Here is a 16,722-nt window from a genome sequence, read left to right on the forward strand (position 1 = left end):
GCTTTCTGCCCTGTTTTTCAGAGCCCCACACCCCCCCCCACCCACCCCTGACCCTGGGACAGCGGGGGGTGCCAGGCTCTGCTCTCTGGCTGCCTGGACCCAAATCTGCGGCCGCTCTTGGCTCTCAAAGGGTTTTTGGGGGAGGCCGATGTGCCCCATGTCCCGCACCGGCCTCCAGCTTCCTCATTTAAATTCATTAAATTACCGCAAAACCTGCCTAGAAGCAAGACGCGGGAGCCGCCGCAGGCTGGGTGCTGCGCTCGGTAGGTGGCCCCTATAAAAATTGCACCCAAATAAAAATAACGCCTATATAAAAATGATGCCTATGTAAAAGTAACGCCCCTCTGGCCCTCAGGTGCTGGGTACGTTTCACACCACGGGCTCCCCGGGCCTCCCAGCTCTGTTTCAGCTGCTGCTGCGTCCTCCCGGCGCTGGCTCCGTCCCGCATCACCTCCACCGGCAGCGCCTGATGCAGCCACAGCGTCACTCCCCCCCCCCTCCCCCCCCCCCAGGCATCACCCCCAGCCCCAAAACCACTCGCAGAGGGGCTGCACCCCTCAAAACCCCCTTTTCCGCGGGTGACCCAGTGCACGTCGGTACCAAAATCCCCTTTTTCTTTGGCCTCTTTTTTTTTCTTTTCCCCTTTCCTCCTCCTCCTCTCTTTTCACGGCAGCTTTAACCGAGGCTGCGAGTAAAGCGGGAATCAATTCGGAGCAGAAAGTTCCTGTGAATAATAGCTACACCTCGGGGGTGTTTCTCTCCCAGTAGCTGTGAAGAAAAGGCGGGGACGTCGAGGGCTTGACTTGAAACATATTTCCACTGGCCAGGGCTGAGGAGCTGGGTTCTCACCCATATTAGCATTTATTGTGGTTTTGTTCGGGCTTTTCCTTTTTTTTTTTTTAATTATTTTCTTTTCCCCCCGTTCTTTCTGCGAAGGGCTACGCTGCGAAGGAGAGGCAGAGCATCGCCTCCGAGCCCTGCTCGACGGGCTGGCATCGCCCTGGCACGTCGCTGATGAATAACGCTGGCGTTGAGTGGCTCGGCTCCTCGGGAGCCGCCAGCCTCCAGCGCGTTGGCACCAGACGCTATTGTAGGCTGGGAAGGGTTGGGTTTTTTTTTTATATTTTATTTTATTTTATTTTCGCTTTTCAGCTGTCACTTGGGTTCTGGAGGCGAGTGGTGAGTGCTAAGGGGTTTGGGCCTGGACCGCCTGGGAATGCAGGTCCTGGTTAGGATTTGTGCTGGAGGTTTTGCGTCTGGGGAAGCGGCGCGGCGATGACAGGCAGCGGCCGGGATGCGGGATGCTTGGCCCGGGGATGCAGGGACGCTTGGCCGGGGATGCAGGGATCACCTGCCAGGTCTAGCTTGGCACAGCACGAGTGGTCCAGGCCCACCTCGGCGAAGCCTAAAGGGGTTTGCTGAGAGCTCAGAGCCCCGGGGAGGGGGGATCCCCCCGCACTGCACCCCTGTGAAGGGTCCTCCCTCCTCCCCAGACATCCCTGCAACGCCTGCTCAGGCCAAACTGTGGGTGAGAGCAGCCATGACCCCTCCCGACACTGGCTCCGGGCACCGGGATGCTTGGAGAGATGCCCAAAAAAGACCCCGGAGAAAGCGCAGCGTGACGAACCTTCCTCCGCACCGGGGCACAGAGCTGCTCCCCCCGGCGAGAACTGAGCAGGCAGAAGGCAGCGGGGAGACTTGTAACCGTACGTTTATTATTTCCACATGGAAAGTCATTAAAATGATTACACGGAGGCCTGACGATATAATCACGTACATTGGATAAGAACGTCGACACCGATAATAGAAAAGCAGAACTGACCACTTCGCTGTGGCTTCGTACCAAGGCGATTTCCGCAGAGGAGCCCGGCGCTGGTCTCACTGAAGCCAGCGCAGCAGAGACGGCTCCAGCGAGAGCTTCTTCCAATGACTTCAACGGGAGCAGACCCTCCTCTTCCTCTCCCTCCCTCCCCGCCTCCCCCCTCCCCAGTGACAAGTGCTACAGGTTAAAAAGATGGGCTACATATTAAATATAGGGCATTACCTTCAAGTAGGGCTGGCATTTTACACAAATAACCACATTATTTGGTATCACTAGCATTTTTTTTTTAATGTCCATCGTAAGACACCATTAAAAAAAACCAACAACTTTAGCCTTCTTTATCTACAAAGATCTTTGTGCTCATCTCCTTAGTCGTTTGTTGTTATTTTACCCTGCACATACAAGTATTAGAAGCATTATTAAGAATCGGATCCTTCAACACATTTAAGAATTATATTATTATAACAAATAAGACCAAAAATTAGATTTTATAGTTAAATATTCTGTGAGCCAGACAAAGGGGTTTTACTGTACAAGCGATTGTGCATTTTTTTTAAAAAAAGCAAATTATAGTGCAAAGCAAAAAACGTTGGCCTGTCTTGGGACCATTTGCATACAATAGAGGTGCATATATTTACACCTTCACATGACAATATGTCATAAAAATAACATCGTTGCCATTCTTTTTATTATTTTTTTAATATTTAAATTCGCTACGAACAGTCTTAAATTAACCTAAGTACTACGAATGCCTTGTTCTCTTTGTGCTTTCAATCAGTGGCGCGATCGGATGATAAACGTAAATGCATCAAAACACAGGCTGCCGTGGTCCAGTTTCTACAGCTGGCGAGCACCGGGGAGGCGCTCGCTGTCGCTAAGGCAAGTGAAGGTTGCAGTTTTGCTGGGGTAGGGCTTTTTTTTTTTTTTTTTTTTTTTTAATAATTATTATTATTTAAAAGAGTTGTTCCTGTTGCTTATTTAACTCGTGAGTGGTCATCGCAGCTTTCCAACGAAGGCAGGATGTCTTGCTCCAGTCTTTGACGTGGTAGTGCAATTACAAGGCTCTGTACCTCAACCGAGTGCTGACAAGCTGCCAGCTGAGATTTGGCGATGGGCGGCGCAGCTGCAATGGTGTCGCTTGGACGGAGGGGCCGGGGGAGCAAGGTGGGCTTTCAATTTTCCTAGGCCCATGCAAAAATAGTAATAAAAAAAAAAAAAAAAGGCTCGGTTACTGGTGGCGCTGGGATCTGGGACTGTCCCTGTCGCCCTGCTGCAGGGTGGGCTCTGGAGGGCAGTGGGTACCGCGGTTACAGCTCCTCGGGAACCTGCCCGCGCACCCTCAGCCCTGCCGGCGTGGGGAATCCCGAATCCAGCCCAAATTCCCACGCCAGCAGCAAGAACAGCCGGCTCACGGGAGGCGACGTAACCCTGCGGTGTCCCTCGGAGCCAGGCCACTAGCCAGGCCTTGGGGGAGCCCCTGCCGCCCCTCTGCCTGCCTCCCATCACGGTCCCGCTTGGATTGCAACCTCTTTGGTATCAGCTGTGAGGGTGTGTGGTGCCCAGGAGACCTGGTTCCTCCAAATGCCACGTGAGGCAACCAGCTACCAACGGTACCTTTAGTGCCCCTTCTTCAGCTTATTCATCTCCAGCAAGGTACCCCCGCTCTGGGTCACTCGGGGGAAAGGGAAGGAGGGTGAGGGGATGGAAAATGCTAGATAACGTCACTTCGCAATATTCCCACCACCAAGGGACTGAGTAGAAATTGCTCCTTTCTCCAAATCTCAGTTAGAGCTTTCAGTATGAACTAAGTCGTTTCTTAATTAAAAAAAAAAAAAAAAAAAAGTCATCACGTGTCAATCCGCTCTGGGTGAAAACATGGGAAAGAATCGTAAGGGAAATACGACGCTGCATGTGTCGCCACTCAGAGAGGATGAAAGGAAGACCCAGAGACCGATGGCAGGGTCACGCCAAAGGCTCCCGAGCCCCTTTTGCAGCTAACGCGCTTAGAAGTGCATCTCATACATCTGGGATTGTCCTGAATGCCGCCTTCGCTTCAGCCACCATCACTGAGATTTGCTAAGAGGAGCAAAGAATTGAATGGTGAGGTCAGGACAAAAGAGCAAAAAAACCAAAACAAAACACGTCTCGTAAAAAGTACATCTCATATGTAAACATACAGGAAAGGGGGGTCTGTCAGGCACGGGATCAGCCACGTTACTGTTTTAAAAATGACGACAATGAAAAAAATGAACAATACAACCTCTGTCGCCAACAACAAATAATAATAATCACATCACAGCTCTTGTTCACGTGGCTGATGCCGGCCGACCCGTGAGGAGCGCGCAGCCCCCACGCGTGCCCGAATCCCCGCGGTTGCGCTGTAAACCGGACTCTCACGTGCCGCGCACGGCTTTGGCGTCGTCCCGGAGCTCTTTGGTGGTCAGGGGCCCTACACTGGCGGAGAGGGAAGGAGAGGAGACAATGGGGTTTTTTTTCTTTTTTTTTTTTCCTTTTTTTTTTTTCAGTTCAATCTTCCTGCAGTGGCAGAGAGATGGCTTGGACGACTCCCTGGTCTTTTCTCTTCTCTGAAACATTTTGCAGAAGAAGGGTGAGCTTTTCGTAAGTTTTGAATGCTTTGTAGGGGAAGAGGTGCAAGTGAGATGACTGAGAAGTGTTCTGCAAGAAACAAACATCTGATTCCACACTTCCTTTTTTTGTTTTCCCCCCTATGTACAATCCACATACTTAAAATATATGAAAGGAACTACATCAAGCAACAAATTCAAGCCTTGTGGACGTTCATCTTGAAATGTAACGTTGGTCTTGGTCCGTCTTCGCTTGATGTTTGCCCATGTTTGCATGCAGAAGATCCTGGTTTGCTTTTGGTTTGGGAGACTTTGGTTTACCCTTTCCCTAGGCATCGTTTTGCTCTATTCACTACCGAAAGGAGTAACGTAACGGTGGCTGATTAAGTTAAAGCTATCGGTGCCCAGTTGAGTTCCTCCTAGTAGGGTCTCCAGACCGACTCATCCATCCTCCCAGTAGTCGTCATGGTCGTCGGCGAGTTACTGTGGCTCCCGTCTGCATCCACCCCGTCGTTCTGATTACCCAGGTTGGGATTCATTAAGTTGTTCCCCGCTGAGGCACTTGTACAAGAAGAGAGCATCCGGGTGGGGGAGCGCTCGCCGCCCGCCACCATGGAGAACTGGTAGGAGCCCGAAGACGTGCCGTAGTACAAATGGTAGGGAGAGGGGTTGGCCTGGAAGGGTCCACTTTGGTTTTGCGTGGAGCCGGGGTAAGGGGGAGGCAGGTAAGTGTGGTGGAAACGCGTCGTGGTGGGCATGCTGGTCATGCTGATGCCCCCGATGCCAGTGGCGGAGGGCGTCGCAGTGTAAGGGAAGGCAGCAGACATGGCGCCGGGGTAATGCATCCGCGGGTCGGAGAACCTGGTCTCGGTGAGAGCCGGCAGCGTCGGGAAGGAGCGATCAAACTGCCGGGGGTCAGAGAAGGGGCTCAGATCTGACGTGCCTGTTGGGGTAGAGGAAGAAAGCGGGTGGTTAGAGCGCTAAACTCGAGGCTTGTAGAGTTTGGCCTATAGCCTGGGCCATCCCCTGCCCAAGGAATTAAAGTCAGAGGGAAAAGCATCTCCTGGATCTGCCAGGGAAGAGAGTGGGGGAACTTAAATATAAAAATCCTAAACCCATTTGTTTAAGTTGTTCCCATTTCCTGTCCTAAAATTTGTTGTTTCCTATCCAAGAAGGGACACGGCTCAGCTAACTTCTCTAGGGGTCGATTCATCTCTGGCAGATTAAAAAAAACACACCCCATAAACACAGAAAAAAAATGTTTAGCCATTACATCAGCTGTGTAGTAAATAAATGGATGCAGGCCCCAGACGGCCGGTCCCTGAGATAGTCGGTGGTGTGTATACACACACAGGGAGACAGAGAGGAAAAGCTGGAGTCCAGACCAGCCTGCTAAGCCTTCTTGTGGGTGGCCTGTTCGTGCTGATACCATCAGGGGATGGAGCTGATAAACACACAGCTGAAAACTCCCAAGCTAGGAGCCACAATATCCCTCTGCTTGATTTCTCTGTGTATTTTTCTCCTTCCAAGAGGATAAGGAGAGTGAGAAATTCAGGGTTTCTTCTGCTGGGGGAAGGGAGACTTGGGTCAGCATGGTGGGGACGTTACCCAGCTCCCTCGGATGCTGGAGCCCCCCCGTGCCTTTTCCTGGGGGATCTGAACCCAAAGGGGATCACGGCCAGGCTGTAACCGGAGAGGGACCTCTGCCCAGTGCCGCTGGGTCCCGTCCTCTTCTGGGAAGCCTGGGTTAGAGGTGGGGAATCCACACCAGCAGATCCTTTGAGGACCTTGAGGCTTTTCTGTGGCTCTCGAGGCTGATGCCATTTCCTTACAGAGCCCAGCACGCCCCGGACCTTGGCACACCTGAGACAGAGAGAAATGAGTTTTGCTCTCCAAGGAGAGATGCAAAACCCCCGTCCTCGAGACCTCAGGAGCCCACGTCAAGCTCTGTCACTAGTTACACGGGAGATGGCTAGAAATGCTCTGCCTGCGCCTTTCTCAGCCTTTTAACACCCCTCATGAGACGACAGTCTCCAGAAACAGCAGTTCTAGCCCAAAGTGCTTGGCTGGGGCACCGAGCTCAAAGCCACCAGCTGGAGGTGGCTCTTCATCCTTTTCATTACTCCCAAGACCCCTGTTTTTCCCTTGTTAAAAGCAGGGGCATCACACCTTTCCGCTTCAGTAGTGGGATATCTCCTGGCCTCAGTGACTTTTTTTTGTCACTGCTGGATTTTGAATCAACTCACAGCAAGAAAAGGTGTGAGATGAGTAGGATAAACACACTTGTTGGTTTTAGATATGCATATGTATATAGACACACATCCATATGATTGTATATTTGCTATGCATGCATAGCCATGTGTGTTTTATATATATTTATTATGATGAAGCATTTTTTAACTTCTCAGGGCTGGTGTTCCAGGCCCTGCAGCATTCCCCTAGGAAAAAATACTCGAGCTAATCCCTTCCAGCTAACTAGTGGCAAGAGCATGCTCTGGAGTGGCAGAAAGGGAGGGGATTTGATCTGAACCTTCTTTCTCATCCCAGGTGAGTCCTTCAGCCATTGGCTGCGGGAAGGAGAAGGGGAAGGGAGGTTCCTCCCTCGCCTCCGGCCGTTTTGCGGGCGATCGGCAGCGCCTGCCTTCCCACGCAGGCTCCACGGAGGAGAAAGGCGGGGGAGCACCTGGTTTGTGAACGTGGCTGCGGCTTTGGTGCGAGATAAGAGAGGAGCAGCTCAAAGCTGTCACGAACCGCACCGCTCTGCACACACCCGGGGCTGGATGCAGCCGAGCCCGGCATGGAAGCGGCCGTCCCTCTTGCATGCCATGTGGAGGGGTAGCGTGCTTGGGCTGGCTGGAAAAGCACGACGCTGTGAAAAACGCTCCCAACTGACCAAACCAACCTGATTTCACATCTCAGCCTGCCAACGGGACGCTCTGCCCCATCCCAAAGCCGTGCTACTGCCAAAGCAGCACCAAAACTGCTGTCAGGCGTGCTGAGCTGAGGTTTGGAGACCAGCTCTGCAAGAAGCAGCTTGACCAGGGCCTGTAGCTTTAGCAATCATAGGATAAAGGGACAAAAATCCTGGCTGAACTTGGACTGGAAAGAAAAGGTGCTACTTTCTGAATGCTTCCTCCTTACGCGCACGCAGCCCGGACACTGTGGTCCAAGTAGCAGGACCTTTTTGCTATACACTGAGAGAAACCAGCCTCAAAATGCCCCCGAGGCCCCCAGAAAACCCAGACTGCTGCTCGCTACCTTCCCAAGAGCAGATGACAATCTCTAGCGACCAGACCGTGCTCCTTCGTTAGCTTTCACATGCCCATAAATAATATTCCATAAAATGCAAATCGAAATAAAACCTAAGTGCTCAGGGCACATTTCCCTTTTCCTCTGTAACACACTCAAAGGGTGGTGTTTTTGTGTTTTTTTTTTAAAGGCTATGTTTTATTGGCCTGAGCTTGCAGCGTTTGGCATTGGGTCCTTGCCTACTAATTTAGACGCAAGCGTGTCGGCGTGTTAATTGCAGGCGCTGTGTGTGACGAGCGAAGCACAGCGAGACCGTCGGCTCGGGGGACACTCCGGCCACTGCCGGCAGAACACCGGCGGCAGCAGGCGAGCTCTGCGGATGCCAGGCTTTAAACCCCCCGGTCTCTGACAGACAGGACTCGGTAAATCTGAGGGTGTGTCAGGGTGCATCCGTCGGAAAGCAAATTCCTCGGAAAGCAAATCCCTCCGAAAGCAAATCCCTCGGCTCTGCCTGCCCCAGTCAGGGAAACCCACGGCCCCACGGGGCGAGCGGGGCACCCAAGCAGCCATGACCAACTCACTTTCATCTTCGCTGCGCCTTGGGCTTCAAGTCTGGCCCTTCAGAATAAAGCTCCAGTTTTCCCCGACCAGTCTGAGGCTAAAATCCCCCACACAAATAACCCCAAAAAACAAAAACCACTTGCGTATTTTGTCTCTGTGTTATCTTGGGGGGGTGGTGTGTTCAGCCTTCCCAGGCTGTGGCAACCTGACACCGGGCTGCTCCGCCGTATAATGTCGGTCTCTGTTTTCCCGTGGAGCCCCCAGGGAGGGGAAGCCCGTCCATCCCCGCTCCCCGCCGCGACGCCCCGGCGGCACGGGGCTGAGGCGGCCATCGCCGGGCCGAGCGGCCTCCCCGTTAACCACCGCCATGGCGCCCACGGCACGGCCCGCCGCGGGGCTCGGCGGCGACCTCGGCTCCCCGCAGGGCCCGGGGCGGGGGCAGGCGGCCGCCGGCTGAGAGGAAGCCCCGGCCGCGGCCCGTCCCGCCGCCAGCAGGGGGCAACGGCCGCCGGGCCCGCGGCGAGAGGCGGCCGCTAGAGGGGGCCGCGGCCGCGCCGGCCTCGCCGCTGCCCGGGCTCGGCGGGGGGAGCCGCCAGGCGGGGACCGGCAGCCGGTGGGGAGGGAGCGGGCCCGGGCCGCCAGCGCGGCGGGGAGCTCTGCGGCCTCCCTACGCTCTCTCGGCGGGGTCCCTCCGCCACCTCAGCGCCATCGCCTCACGGCTGCCCCTCCATCCCTTCTCCTTCACCTCAGGGCAGCCCCTCCATCTCGGCACCCTCGTCTCAGGGCTGCCCCTTCATCCCATCTCCTTCACCTCAGGGCTGCCGCTCCATCTCAGTGCCCTTGCCTCACAGCTGCCCCTCCATCTTGGCTTCTTCACCTCAGTGTTGCCTCTCCACCTCAAGTTCTTTCACCTCAGGGCTGCCCCTCCATTCCTTCTTCAGCTGCCCCTCCATCTTGGCTCCTTCACCTCAGTGTTGCCTCTCCACCTCAAGTTCTTTCACCTCAGGGCTGCCCCTCCATTCCTTCTTCAGCTGCCCCTCCATCTTGGCTTCTTCACCTCAGTGCTGCCTCTCCACCTCAAGTTCTTTCACCTCAGGGCTGCTCCTCCATTCCTTCTTCAGCTGCCCCTCCATCTTGGCTCCTTCACCTCAGGGCTGCTCCTCTGCCTCACGGAGCTGCACAGGTCAGAGCCACACAGCCCCATGCCCGCCATCCCAGCTGGGGGGCATCATCCCTGCTGCCCTGCATCCAAGGAGATCCCTGCTGAAACAGCCCCAGCAAGGTCCAAATAAAACATCGCCATTATTACCCTCCATAACCACCTAACTCAGCAGCAAAGCAACCCTCCGTCACGCTCAGCCGGCCATCAAACGGCAACCCGGAGCAAGCACCGTGCTAAGCAAACGCCAGGGAAATAGGAGGTGGCGAAGCTGTACCCTCGGGCCCCGTGCTCCCTTGGAAATCACAGCCGACAACAGGCTATAAAAGCCGCATCTCGCTGTCCCTGTCAGAGCCCGGCGCATCTCACATACGCACACACACACACGCCTGCGTGGAAGCCCTGCCTCGGAGGATTTACTACGGCTTCCTCGCTCACTCGCCGGCCAGCCCCCATTTGCTTTTTTGGACCCTGGCAATCCGAGCTTGAGTATTTCAGTTGTCCAGTTGCCAATCAAAATATTTGAAGGAAATGTTTATTTTCTTCTCGAAATCGCACCAGCTGCTGCACTAACTGAATAAGCCCATTTAGCTGTAAGAATTTAACCATTGTAAGAGTGAATTGAGTCCCCCAACTACTCCAAAATCTGACCCAATCTATCAGCGGAAATGTCAATGTTTTGGATGGGAGTTTGGGGAAGTGTGGAATGTGTATTAAATAAAAGCCATGTAAAGGTCAAAGCCCTGATTAGTAATGCCACTGTCTCCTTGTTAGGGCCGTGCTGCCCAAGGGACCGCGGAGGCCGGGACACACCCCGGTATTTAATTGTGCAGCTGCAATTTGCACCTTTTGAGGACCCCCAAGTCCCCCCGCACGCGGAGCCGGATAGAAACAGGCTTTCAAAGCTGCTCAGCCCCTTTCCAGATAAAACAACCGCGCTCAAGTGACACAGCAGCTTTCTTTTCGCCCTCGGAGACAATACGGTCTTTTCTTGGGTGGCTGGCATGGAGATAAGGTGGAAAGGGCTGCCTGTGATGGGAACTGAACCTCGGCGGGTTGGCGGCAGAGCCGGGCAGGGCGGCCAGGGCCGGTGGTGAGCACGGAGGTGGGGAGGCTGGTTCGGGAGGCTGGCGACCACAGAGGTTTCTCTGGGTGTGTTCAGCCGCCTCCCTTACGACCACGCCGGGTTTGGGAGCTGCATTGGATGGACTGAAACTGGTCCCTGCGCCCGTGCTGGGTCAGGACTGGTGGAGCTGCTCAGAGTTCCCTGGAAGCCTTCGTAGAGCCGAGGCAATGGGTTTTAGGGATTAATGGCACTGACATGCATCCATCCCAGCAAAGCAGTGGGGGCTTGCACTGCTTCCTAACCCAGGAAAATACCTCTTCTGCCTGGGGAGAAGGAAGGGCAGCAAACATCAGGACCTCTTCAGTGCTGCAGGGCTCGATGTACAGCAGTAGGAGGAGATTATCTGTCATCTGGGGCCGTGGAGTGACGCATGGAACCTGAGCAATTCCACAGCACCCGAGACATCACTCTCCGGTCCCCATTTTAGAGATGTGGGGAACATGCAGTGGCTCATTGAATAAAGTCAGCAATAAACCTAAGCGCCTGTGTACATTACACAACACACACAAGTACTCATAGTGTGTGGTACACACAGAGAGAATAAAGGAAATTTAAAGGGAACTTGATAGTGTGGCACTCTCCAAGTGTATAGAATATATAAATACCTTCAGCCTGGCCATATATCACCGTTTTATTTATGTGCATATACGTGCCTTGCAAAATTGTCATGAAAAATATAGCCCGGGGGAAAAAAAACAGCCTCCTTTCCTGTCTTATGCCACGATGACTGACGACAATGTAAACACTAATGATACTTTATGCTTATGTATATAATACGCATGCACGTGTGAGATTGAGCGGGGACAGAAATTCCCTCTCTGTATATACCTTTGGCTATTTTTTCTTCACTAGTTTCTGTGATGCTCGGACCTCCACGTTGTCTTTCAGCATTTTTCTGACCTTTCTTCCTCTCTGCTTCCTTCCCTTGATCATAACGGCTCCATCTGGGAGCACGGAGAGGCAGGTTGCCAAAGATGGAGAGAATCTGCTCTGTACGAGGAAGGTGCACGAGATGCATTTGATCTCTTGAAGACCCAGCTCATCTCTAGAGAAGGCGCCGCTCTCCTCCCCACCCACGCATGCAGGCACGCTCTCACGCCTCTGTCACATATGTGAACAAGTTCATTCGTTTCCAAGTCAGAGCCAACTAAAAAAGAAAACGGCCCCTTCCTCCCACCCCACGAAAAACAGAGCAAAATTTATTTTGGGGGAGGAGGGGAGGCGTTGAAAAAAATTGAGGGTGTGAACAGCATCCGTTGTTACACGCCCATGGAGCAATTGTTCTGTATCTGATATAACCAGCTCACGAACTGGGTGCAAGTACTTCCTCTGCAGAGTTTGTAAAAAAAAAAAACAAAAAACACAACACCCAACCAACCCCGAACCAAAACACAACAACACACATGTCGCTTATCACAGCATCGCCCAGGCACCACCTCAAGATTGCCGAGCGCGTCTGCTGCTCAGTTTCCTAATTCTCTTCACGTACGGCATGCTGCTGCGCGGACACACGCTCAGCCCCCAAACCTACCCCTAACGCCGCTCTCCTGGCTCCTCTCCCAGCGCTTTCAGTCAGACCCCAGGTATGCCGGGCAACAGCCTCCTGGTCTATACAGGCAGGCAGGGCAGCGAGGCAGGGAAATTCCCGGCTGTTCCCGGCTCAGTGAATCACACACCACATCTCAACCTCCTCTGGGTCCACTGGGATGCTCCCAGACATTCGTGGGACCCATCTGGGGAGGACCCTGCTCCTAACATCCAGTCTAGATTTATTCAGGGCCGGTTCAGCCCCATCTCTTGTGCCAGCACTGTCCTTCATAGCTTACATTAGCTCCTCTCCCTCCCTGATGTTTACCCCCTGGATATATTTATACAGAAGCAATCAGCTCTGCTCCCAGCCTGCCTTTTGCTAGACTAAACAAGCCAGGCTCTCCCGGCTTCCTCTCCCGCCACAGCCTCTCTCTTCCCCTTGCCATCCCTCTGCCCGCATCCCCCTGCCCGGCACGCACCACATCGGGCTCAATCCCCGCCGCTCCATCCCGCAAAGCTAATGAATAAACTAACGGTGCTAATTGGAGCGGGTGGGTGGGCTGAACGGGAAGCGCTCCCCTTGATTGCAGGCACTCCCTCTGGCCTGCCTGCGCTTTGCTCTTTACCTGTATTCAAAGGGTATTAAAAAAAATTAACAAGCCCTGACTACATAAAAGGAAGTTGCTGGATTTACAACCCAGCCTGCAGCTAGACCACCTTGCCTGCCGAGCAGGTTTGGACCAGGCCAAGTCTGCCATGGGAAACCCACTGCGGAGCGGCAGGGTGATAGGGGAGGCTGACGGGGTGAGAGGAGACGGGGCTCCAGCCCGGCTCTGCACCGCAGCCCGGCAAGGCAGGCAGTGCCCTCCCGCAGCGGGACCCCGGGCTGCAGGCTCCGCATCGGCACTCGGAACCCGGATCCCAGTACGTTTGAGAATCCCAGCACACTGGAGAATCCCAGCACATTGGAGAATCCCACGTCAAAGGCAGGATGGCATCCCTGGAGCCTGAGGCAAATTCAGCCGGGCTCGTTGCAAGCTCGTCTGTTATTTCGCTCGTCTGCTGCCGTTTCGTAGGAACTGCAGCACCTCGGCACCCTGAGCTGCGGCTGGGGGACGGAGGCGGCTGCATGTCAGCGGCAAAAGCAGCGGTGGCGGGTGCCTGGACTCCCTCCCGGGGGATGCTCCCGTCCGACACTGGCCTGTGGTTCATCTTTGACCGTTACACGCCAAATTCATTTAAGGGACATCCACCGTGCAGCGGGCAAATGTAATTGAGAGGAGCAGAAAAGCAGTTTAAAGATAGGCACAGAAGCCTGCGGAGCCTGAAAGCAGGCAGGAAACCCATCTTAAGCGCGTTCCTTCCTTTGAGGCTGAAGCTGAATCCCACAATATGTTTTCTTCCCACTAATGCTTGCCTAGCTTCCTTTGGAAACAATTTAGTCTCTGCCCATGGTAGAATGTTTTTATCCATTAAGAAACGGATATTTTAAAGAAACCATAAGTCAATCTGGACAGGGATTAGGAAGCAGCAATTCAGTGTATTTGCTGGGCCCATAATTCAGGACTTAACCTCAGAGCAGCCACGTTGCATTTCGGAAACAATAGGGCACTCGCTGCTTATGCCAAGAGGCTTCTTAAAAGTAATGTAATACTTTAAAAATGTATATTTAAAAAGAAAAAAAGAGAGAGAGAGAGATTTCACTTTAAATGCATATGGTGAGGCATTCTGCTGATGACTGGCCTACGTTGAAAACGTTGCGCTGGCTTTAAGTAATGGATTGGAAATCAAGCTGGTTAAAGCTGAGCAGTTTCCAGATCAGGAGATCTGAAAGCTCTTCGCCAGCAAAGACAATGTCTCCCAAACCGTTCAGCAGACGCTAAGGCAGGGAGAGGCAGGATGGAGTTTGCAAAAGGATCCAGCATTTACTGCTCTCCCTGTGAAGTCAGGGGAATTTGGTTTCGCTGGAGCACTATGAAGAGTGTGCGAGGGGATGTTAAGCGCATTAATCAAAACAGCTTGCTCTGTAACTGAGTAGATCAAATTTAAAATCACTCTGCAATTGTCCTCGTGTACGCAAGGCTCCTACATGTTGCCGGACAATGCACACAATTGCTTTTGAGTGGTTGAAGATGTTTCCACCACAAAGCTAGAACACAGGGGCCGGCTGCGTGGGCGGTCCTCCGCTGTTGCAATGGGAATAAAACGGTTCAGCATGAACCACGGCTGCAACACGGGCAAGGGCGAAGCGGCGCGTGGAGACCTGGGGGCTGCTAGGACCATCCCGGTCCTCCCCGTGTGTCTGTCACCGTCCCGCTTCCCCAGAGCAAGGGCACCCGGAGAAGTAGCCGAAGGCGGGCAGAAGCAAGTTCCTTTAACATCTTGCTTCACTTTTGAGAGCTACTTGATTTTTTTTTTTTTTTTTTTTTTTTTTTTTGTTAAGAAGACAAAACTCGAAATGAAGCAAGCACGCAAGGCTCTGGCTTCGCGTGCCCCGTAATAAGGAACCATTTCCAGCCATCCTAATGACAGCTTGCTGTCTCGCTGCAGAGACGGGAGAGCCGGGATTTCAAAACCTCAGATTTTCCAGACCTCACTGGGGAAGTATTGGGCCAAATCCTCAACGGGGGCAAACGGCTCTGCTCTGCTGAAGCCAGGGAAGCAGCACCAGCTGATGAGGGTCTGCCTGCCCTACCTGCTTGGCTGCCGGGCCAGATTCACACCGCAGATATACCGGGGTGAACCCCGAATTACCCTATTTTCCCCCCAACAGCAGTGGAAATGGGAAAGAAATCCAGTCTGTGGAGGGACGCAAATGTCTGTCCCGTTTGCAGGCAGGCACGGGAAGGGATTGATTCTCTGCCCCTCTGCATGGGGTAAAGTAAGATCGAAGCCACTGAGATTCCCTGACACTGGGCAGTCGGAAACCAGCGCGAGAGCAGGATCTGCCCCCTCGGCCGCGGCGCTGAGCGCGCTCTCCTCCCATGTTTCCTGGCATGCCCTTCAGAAACGATCGGTTTTCTCTTACCGGGAGGTTTTTGGTTTGAGACCATTTAACCTCAGGATGATCGTTTTACATGGGGGCTATTTATAACCTCCAGGGGCTGCTTTACTGAAAGTCTTCTGCAAATGGCCGAGGGCCAGATTCTTCTCCCATTTACACCAGCGTCCTTGCCGTGATCTCCACTGCGGCCACAGCCTTCGCTCCAGGGGAGGAAAGATTGGACTGGGCCAGAGCAAACACATCTCCGAAGGACCCCAATTCCTCCCAAAGATCAACAGCGTCTCCTACGTGTCTGTCTGCTTCACAGCCCAAACCCCACGCGCTGCGTTCAGGGATTTGAGGTGCCCGAACCCCTCCTCGGTGGCCAAGGCTCCTTCTGAGCATCTCGCCTCCCCAGCCGGGTTTTGCCAGAAGCGGATTAGGAAACGATGGCTCAAACTGCTCGGTCAGCAGAACCGGGAGGCCAACCACCTCCGGCACACGAGCGGAGGGCTGCTGGGCGTAGGTGCTCGCAGAGGGAAAACCTGCCCCTCCACCCTCCCTGGCCCCCTTCTAATCCCTGCGCAGGGATGCAAAGAAGCTAAAACCGATAAAGTTGGGAAGCACCCAGGTAAAAGATAGCGGGGGCCGGATGATGAACTCCAGCCTGCCCTTTTCGTCCCTCCTAACCGATATCTCGTTAGGCTTTTTTGCTAATCGGCTTCTCATGTGTGTGTTACCTAAGAACGTGCCAAGTCGTGAGAATTACAGGCCTGTTAACTCCTGTGTTATTCTTGGCACGGGCCGGGCTCCACTTGCTGGGGTAAAAATTATGATCTTTGTGAATAAGCTGTGTGTGTGTGAGAGAAAGAGGGGTTTTTTTTAATTATTATTATTATGATTGGTTATAGCCGGTGCTGTGTCAAAAGGACAGGGCTGAGATTAAAATTACTGAGCCGCTTCTGCTCCCAGTTACGCTGGTAAGAGCCCACAGTCATTTTCAGGCAGTTCTTCCAACTTGGGAACGAGGGAGCCAAGAGCCGAGCGTGCACGAACTGCCTTTTGCAGCATTCCTGGTACTCTGGATTCACTCCGCAGGAATGATTTTAGATGGCTAATTTTGTGTGTCTCCACTCCTGCTGTCACTTGACATTTGGGAATTTGGCACAGACGGTAGCTTGTGGCCAGTTTCATTTTTTTTCTTGTTGAATTTGTGTCATCACCTGATTCTTTGCTCCAAACGACGCTCTTTGGGTTTCTGGCACTACAGGGGACCGGGCTAATTTAAAATACGCGTCTTTTTTTTTTCTTCCCCCAAGAATCTCTTTCTTTATTACACAGCCAATGGGACGAGCCTATAAAATTCTTTTTCTCTCTCTGCCTCTCGCTTTTTTTAACAAAAAATCAAATGATAATCCTCCACAAAATGCCCGGGTTCTTCTCTTAAACTGCGCTAATATCAATGAAAATTCCAAGCATAAAGATTTGCATTTCAATGAGAAATAAATTAAATTTTCGCTGTAATTTTGGGTTGGGAGGAGCGGGGCAGCTTTTACAGTTCAGGTAACGTTTTCGAACATGCTTTTGCGCCGGAGACACCCTGTTTTGCCAATGACAGCGAGGGTTTTTTTCCAAACATCTGCGTCACTTCTGAAAACACAGCGTAAAGGCGTTTGAAACTTTTCAGTCTGAACCCTTCCAATCACT

General features: G+C 53.0%; 1 protein-coding gene across 1 annotated transcript in view; it reads right to left on the reverse strand.

Moving 5' to 3' along the window:
* Positions 1 to 1,986: 1,986 nt before the first annotated feature.
* RUNX3 (RUNX family transcription factor 3) overlaps positions 1,987 to 16,722 on the reverse strand; it is a 40,158-nt gene continuing 25,422 nt past the window's right edge. The window contains exon 5 of the mRNA XM_054223972.1: positions 1,987 to 5,350. Within this exon, the coding sequence (XP_054079947.1) occupies positions 4,827 to 5,350 (524 nt within the window). The 3' untranslated portion in view covers positions 1,987 to 4,826. The remainder of the gene's footprint in view (positions 5,351 to 16,722) is intronic.

This window comes from Rissa tridactyla, chromosome 18 (assembly GCF_028500815.1).
Source record: "Rissa tridactyla isolate bRisTri1 chromosome 18, bRisTri1.patW.cur.20221130, whole genome shotgun sequence".
Classification (NCBI taxonomy): domain Eukaryota; kingdom Metazoa; phylum Chordata; class Aves; order Charadriiformes; family Laridae; genus Rissa; species Rissa tridactyla.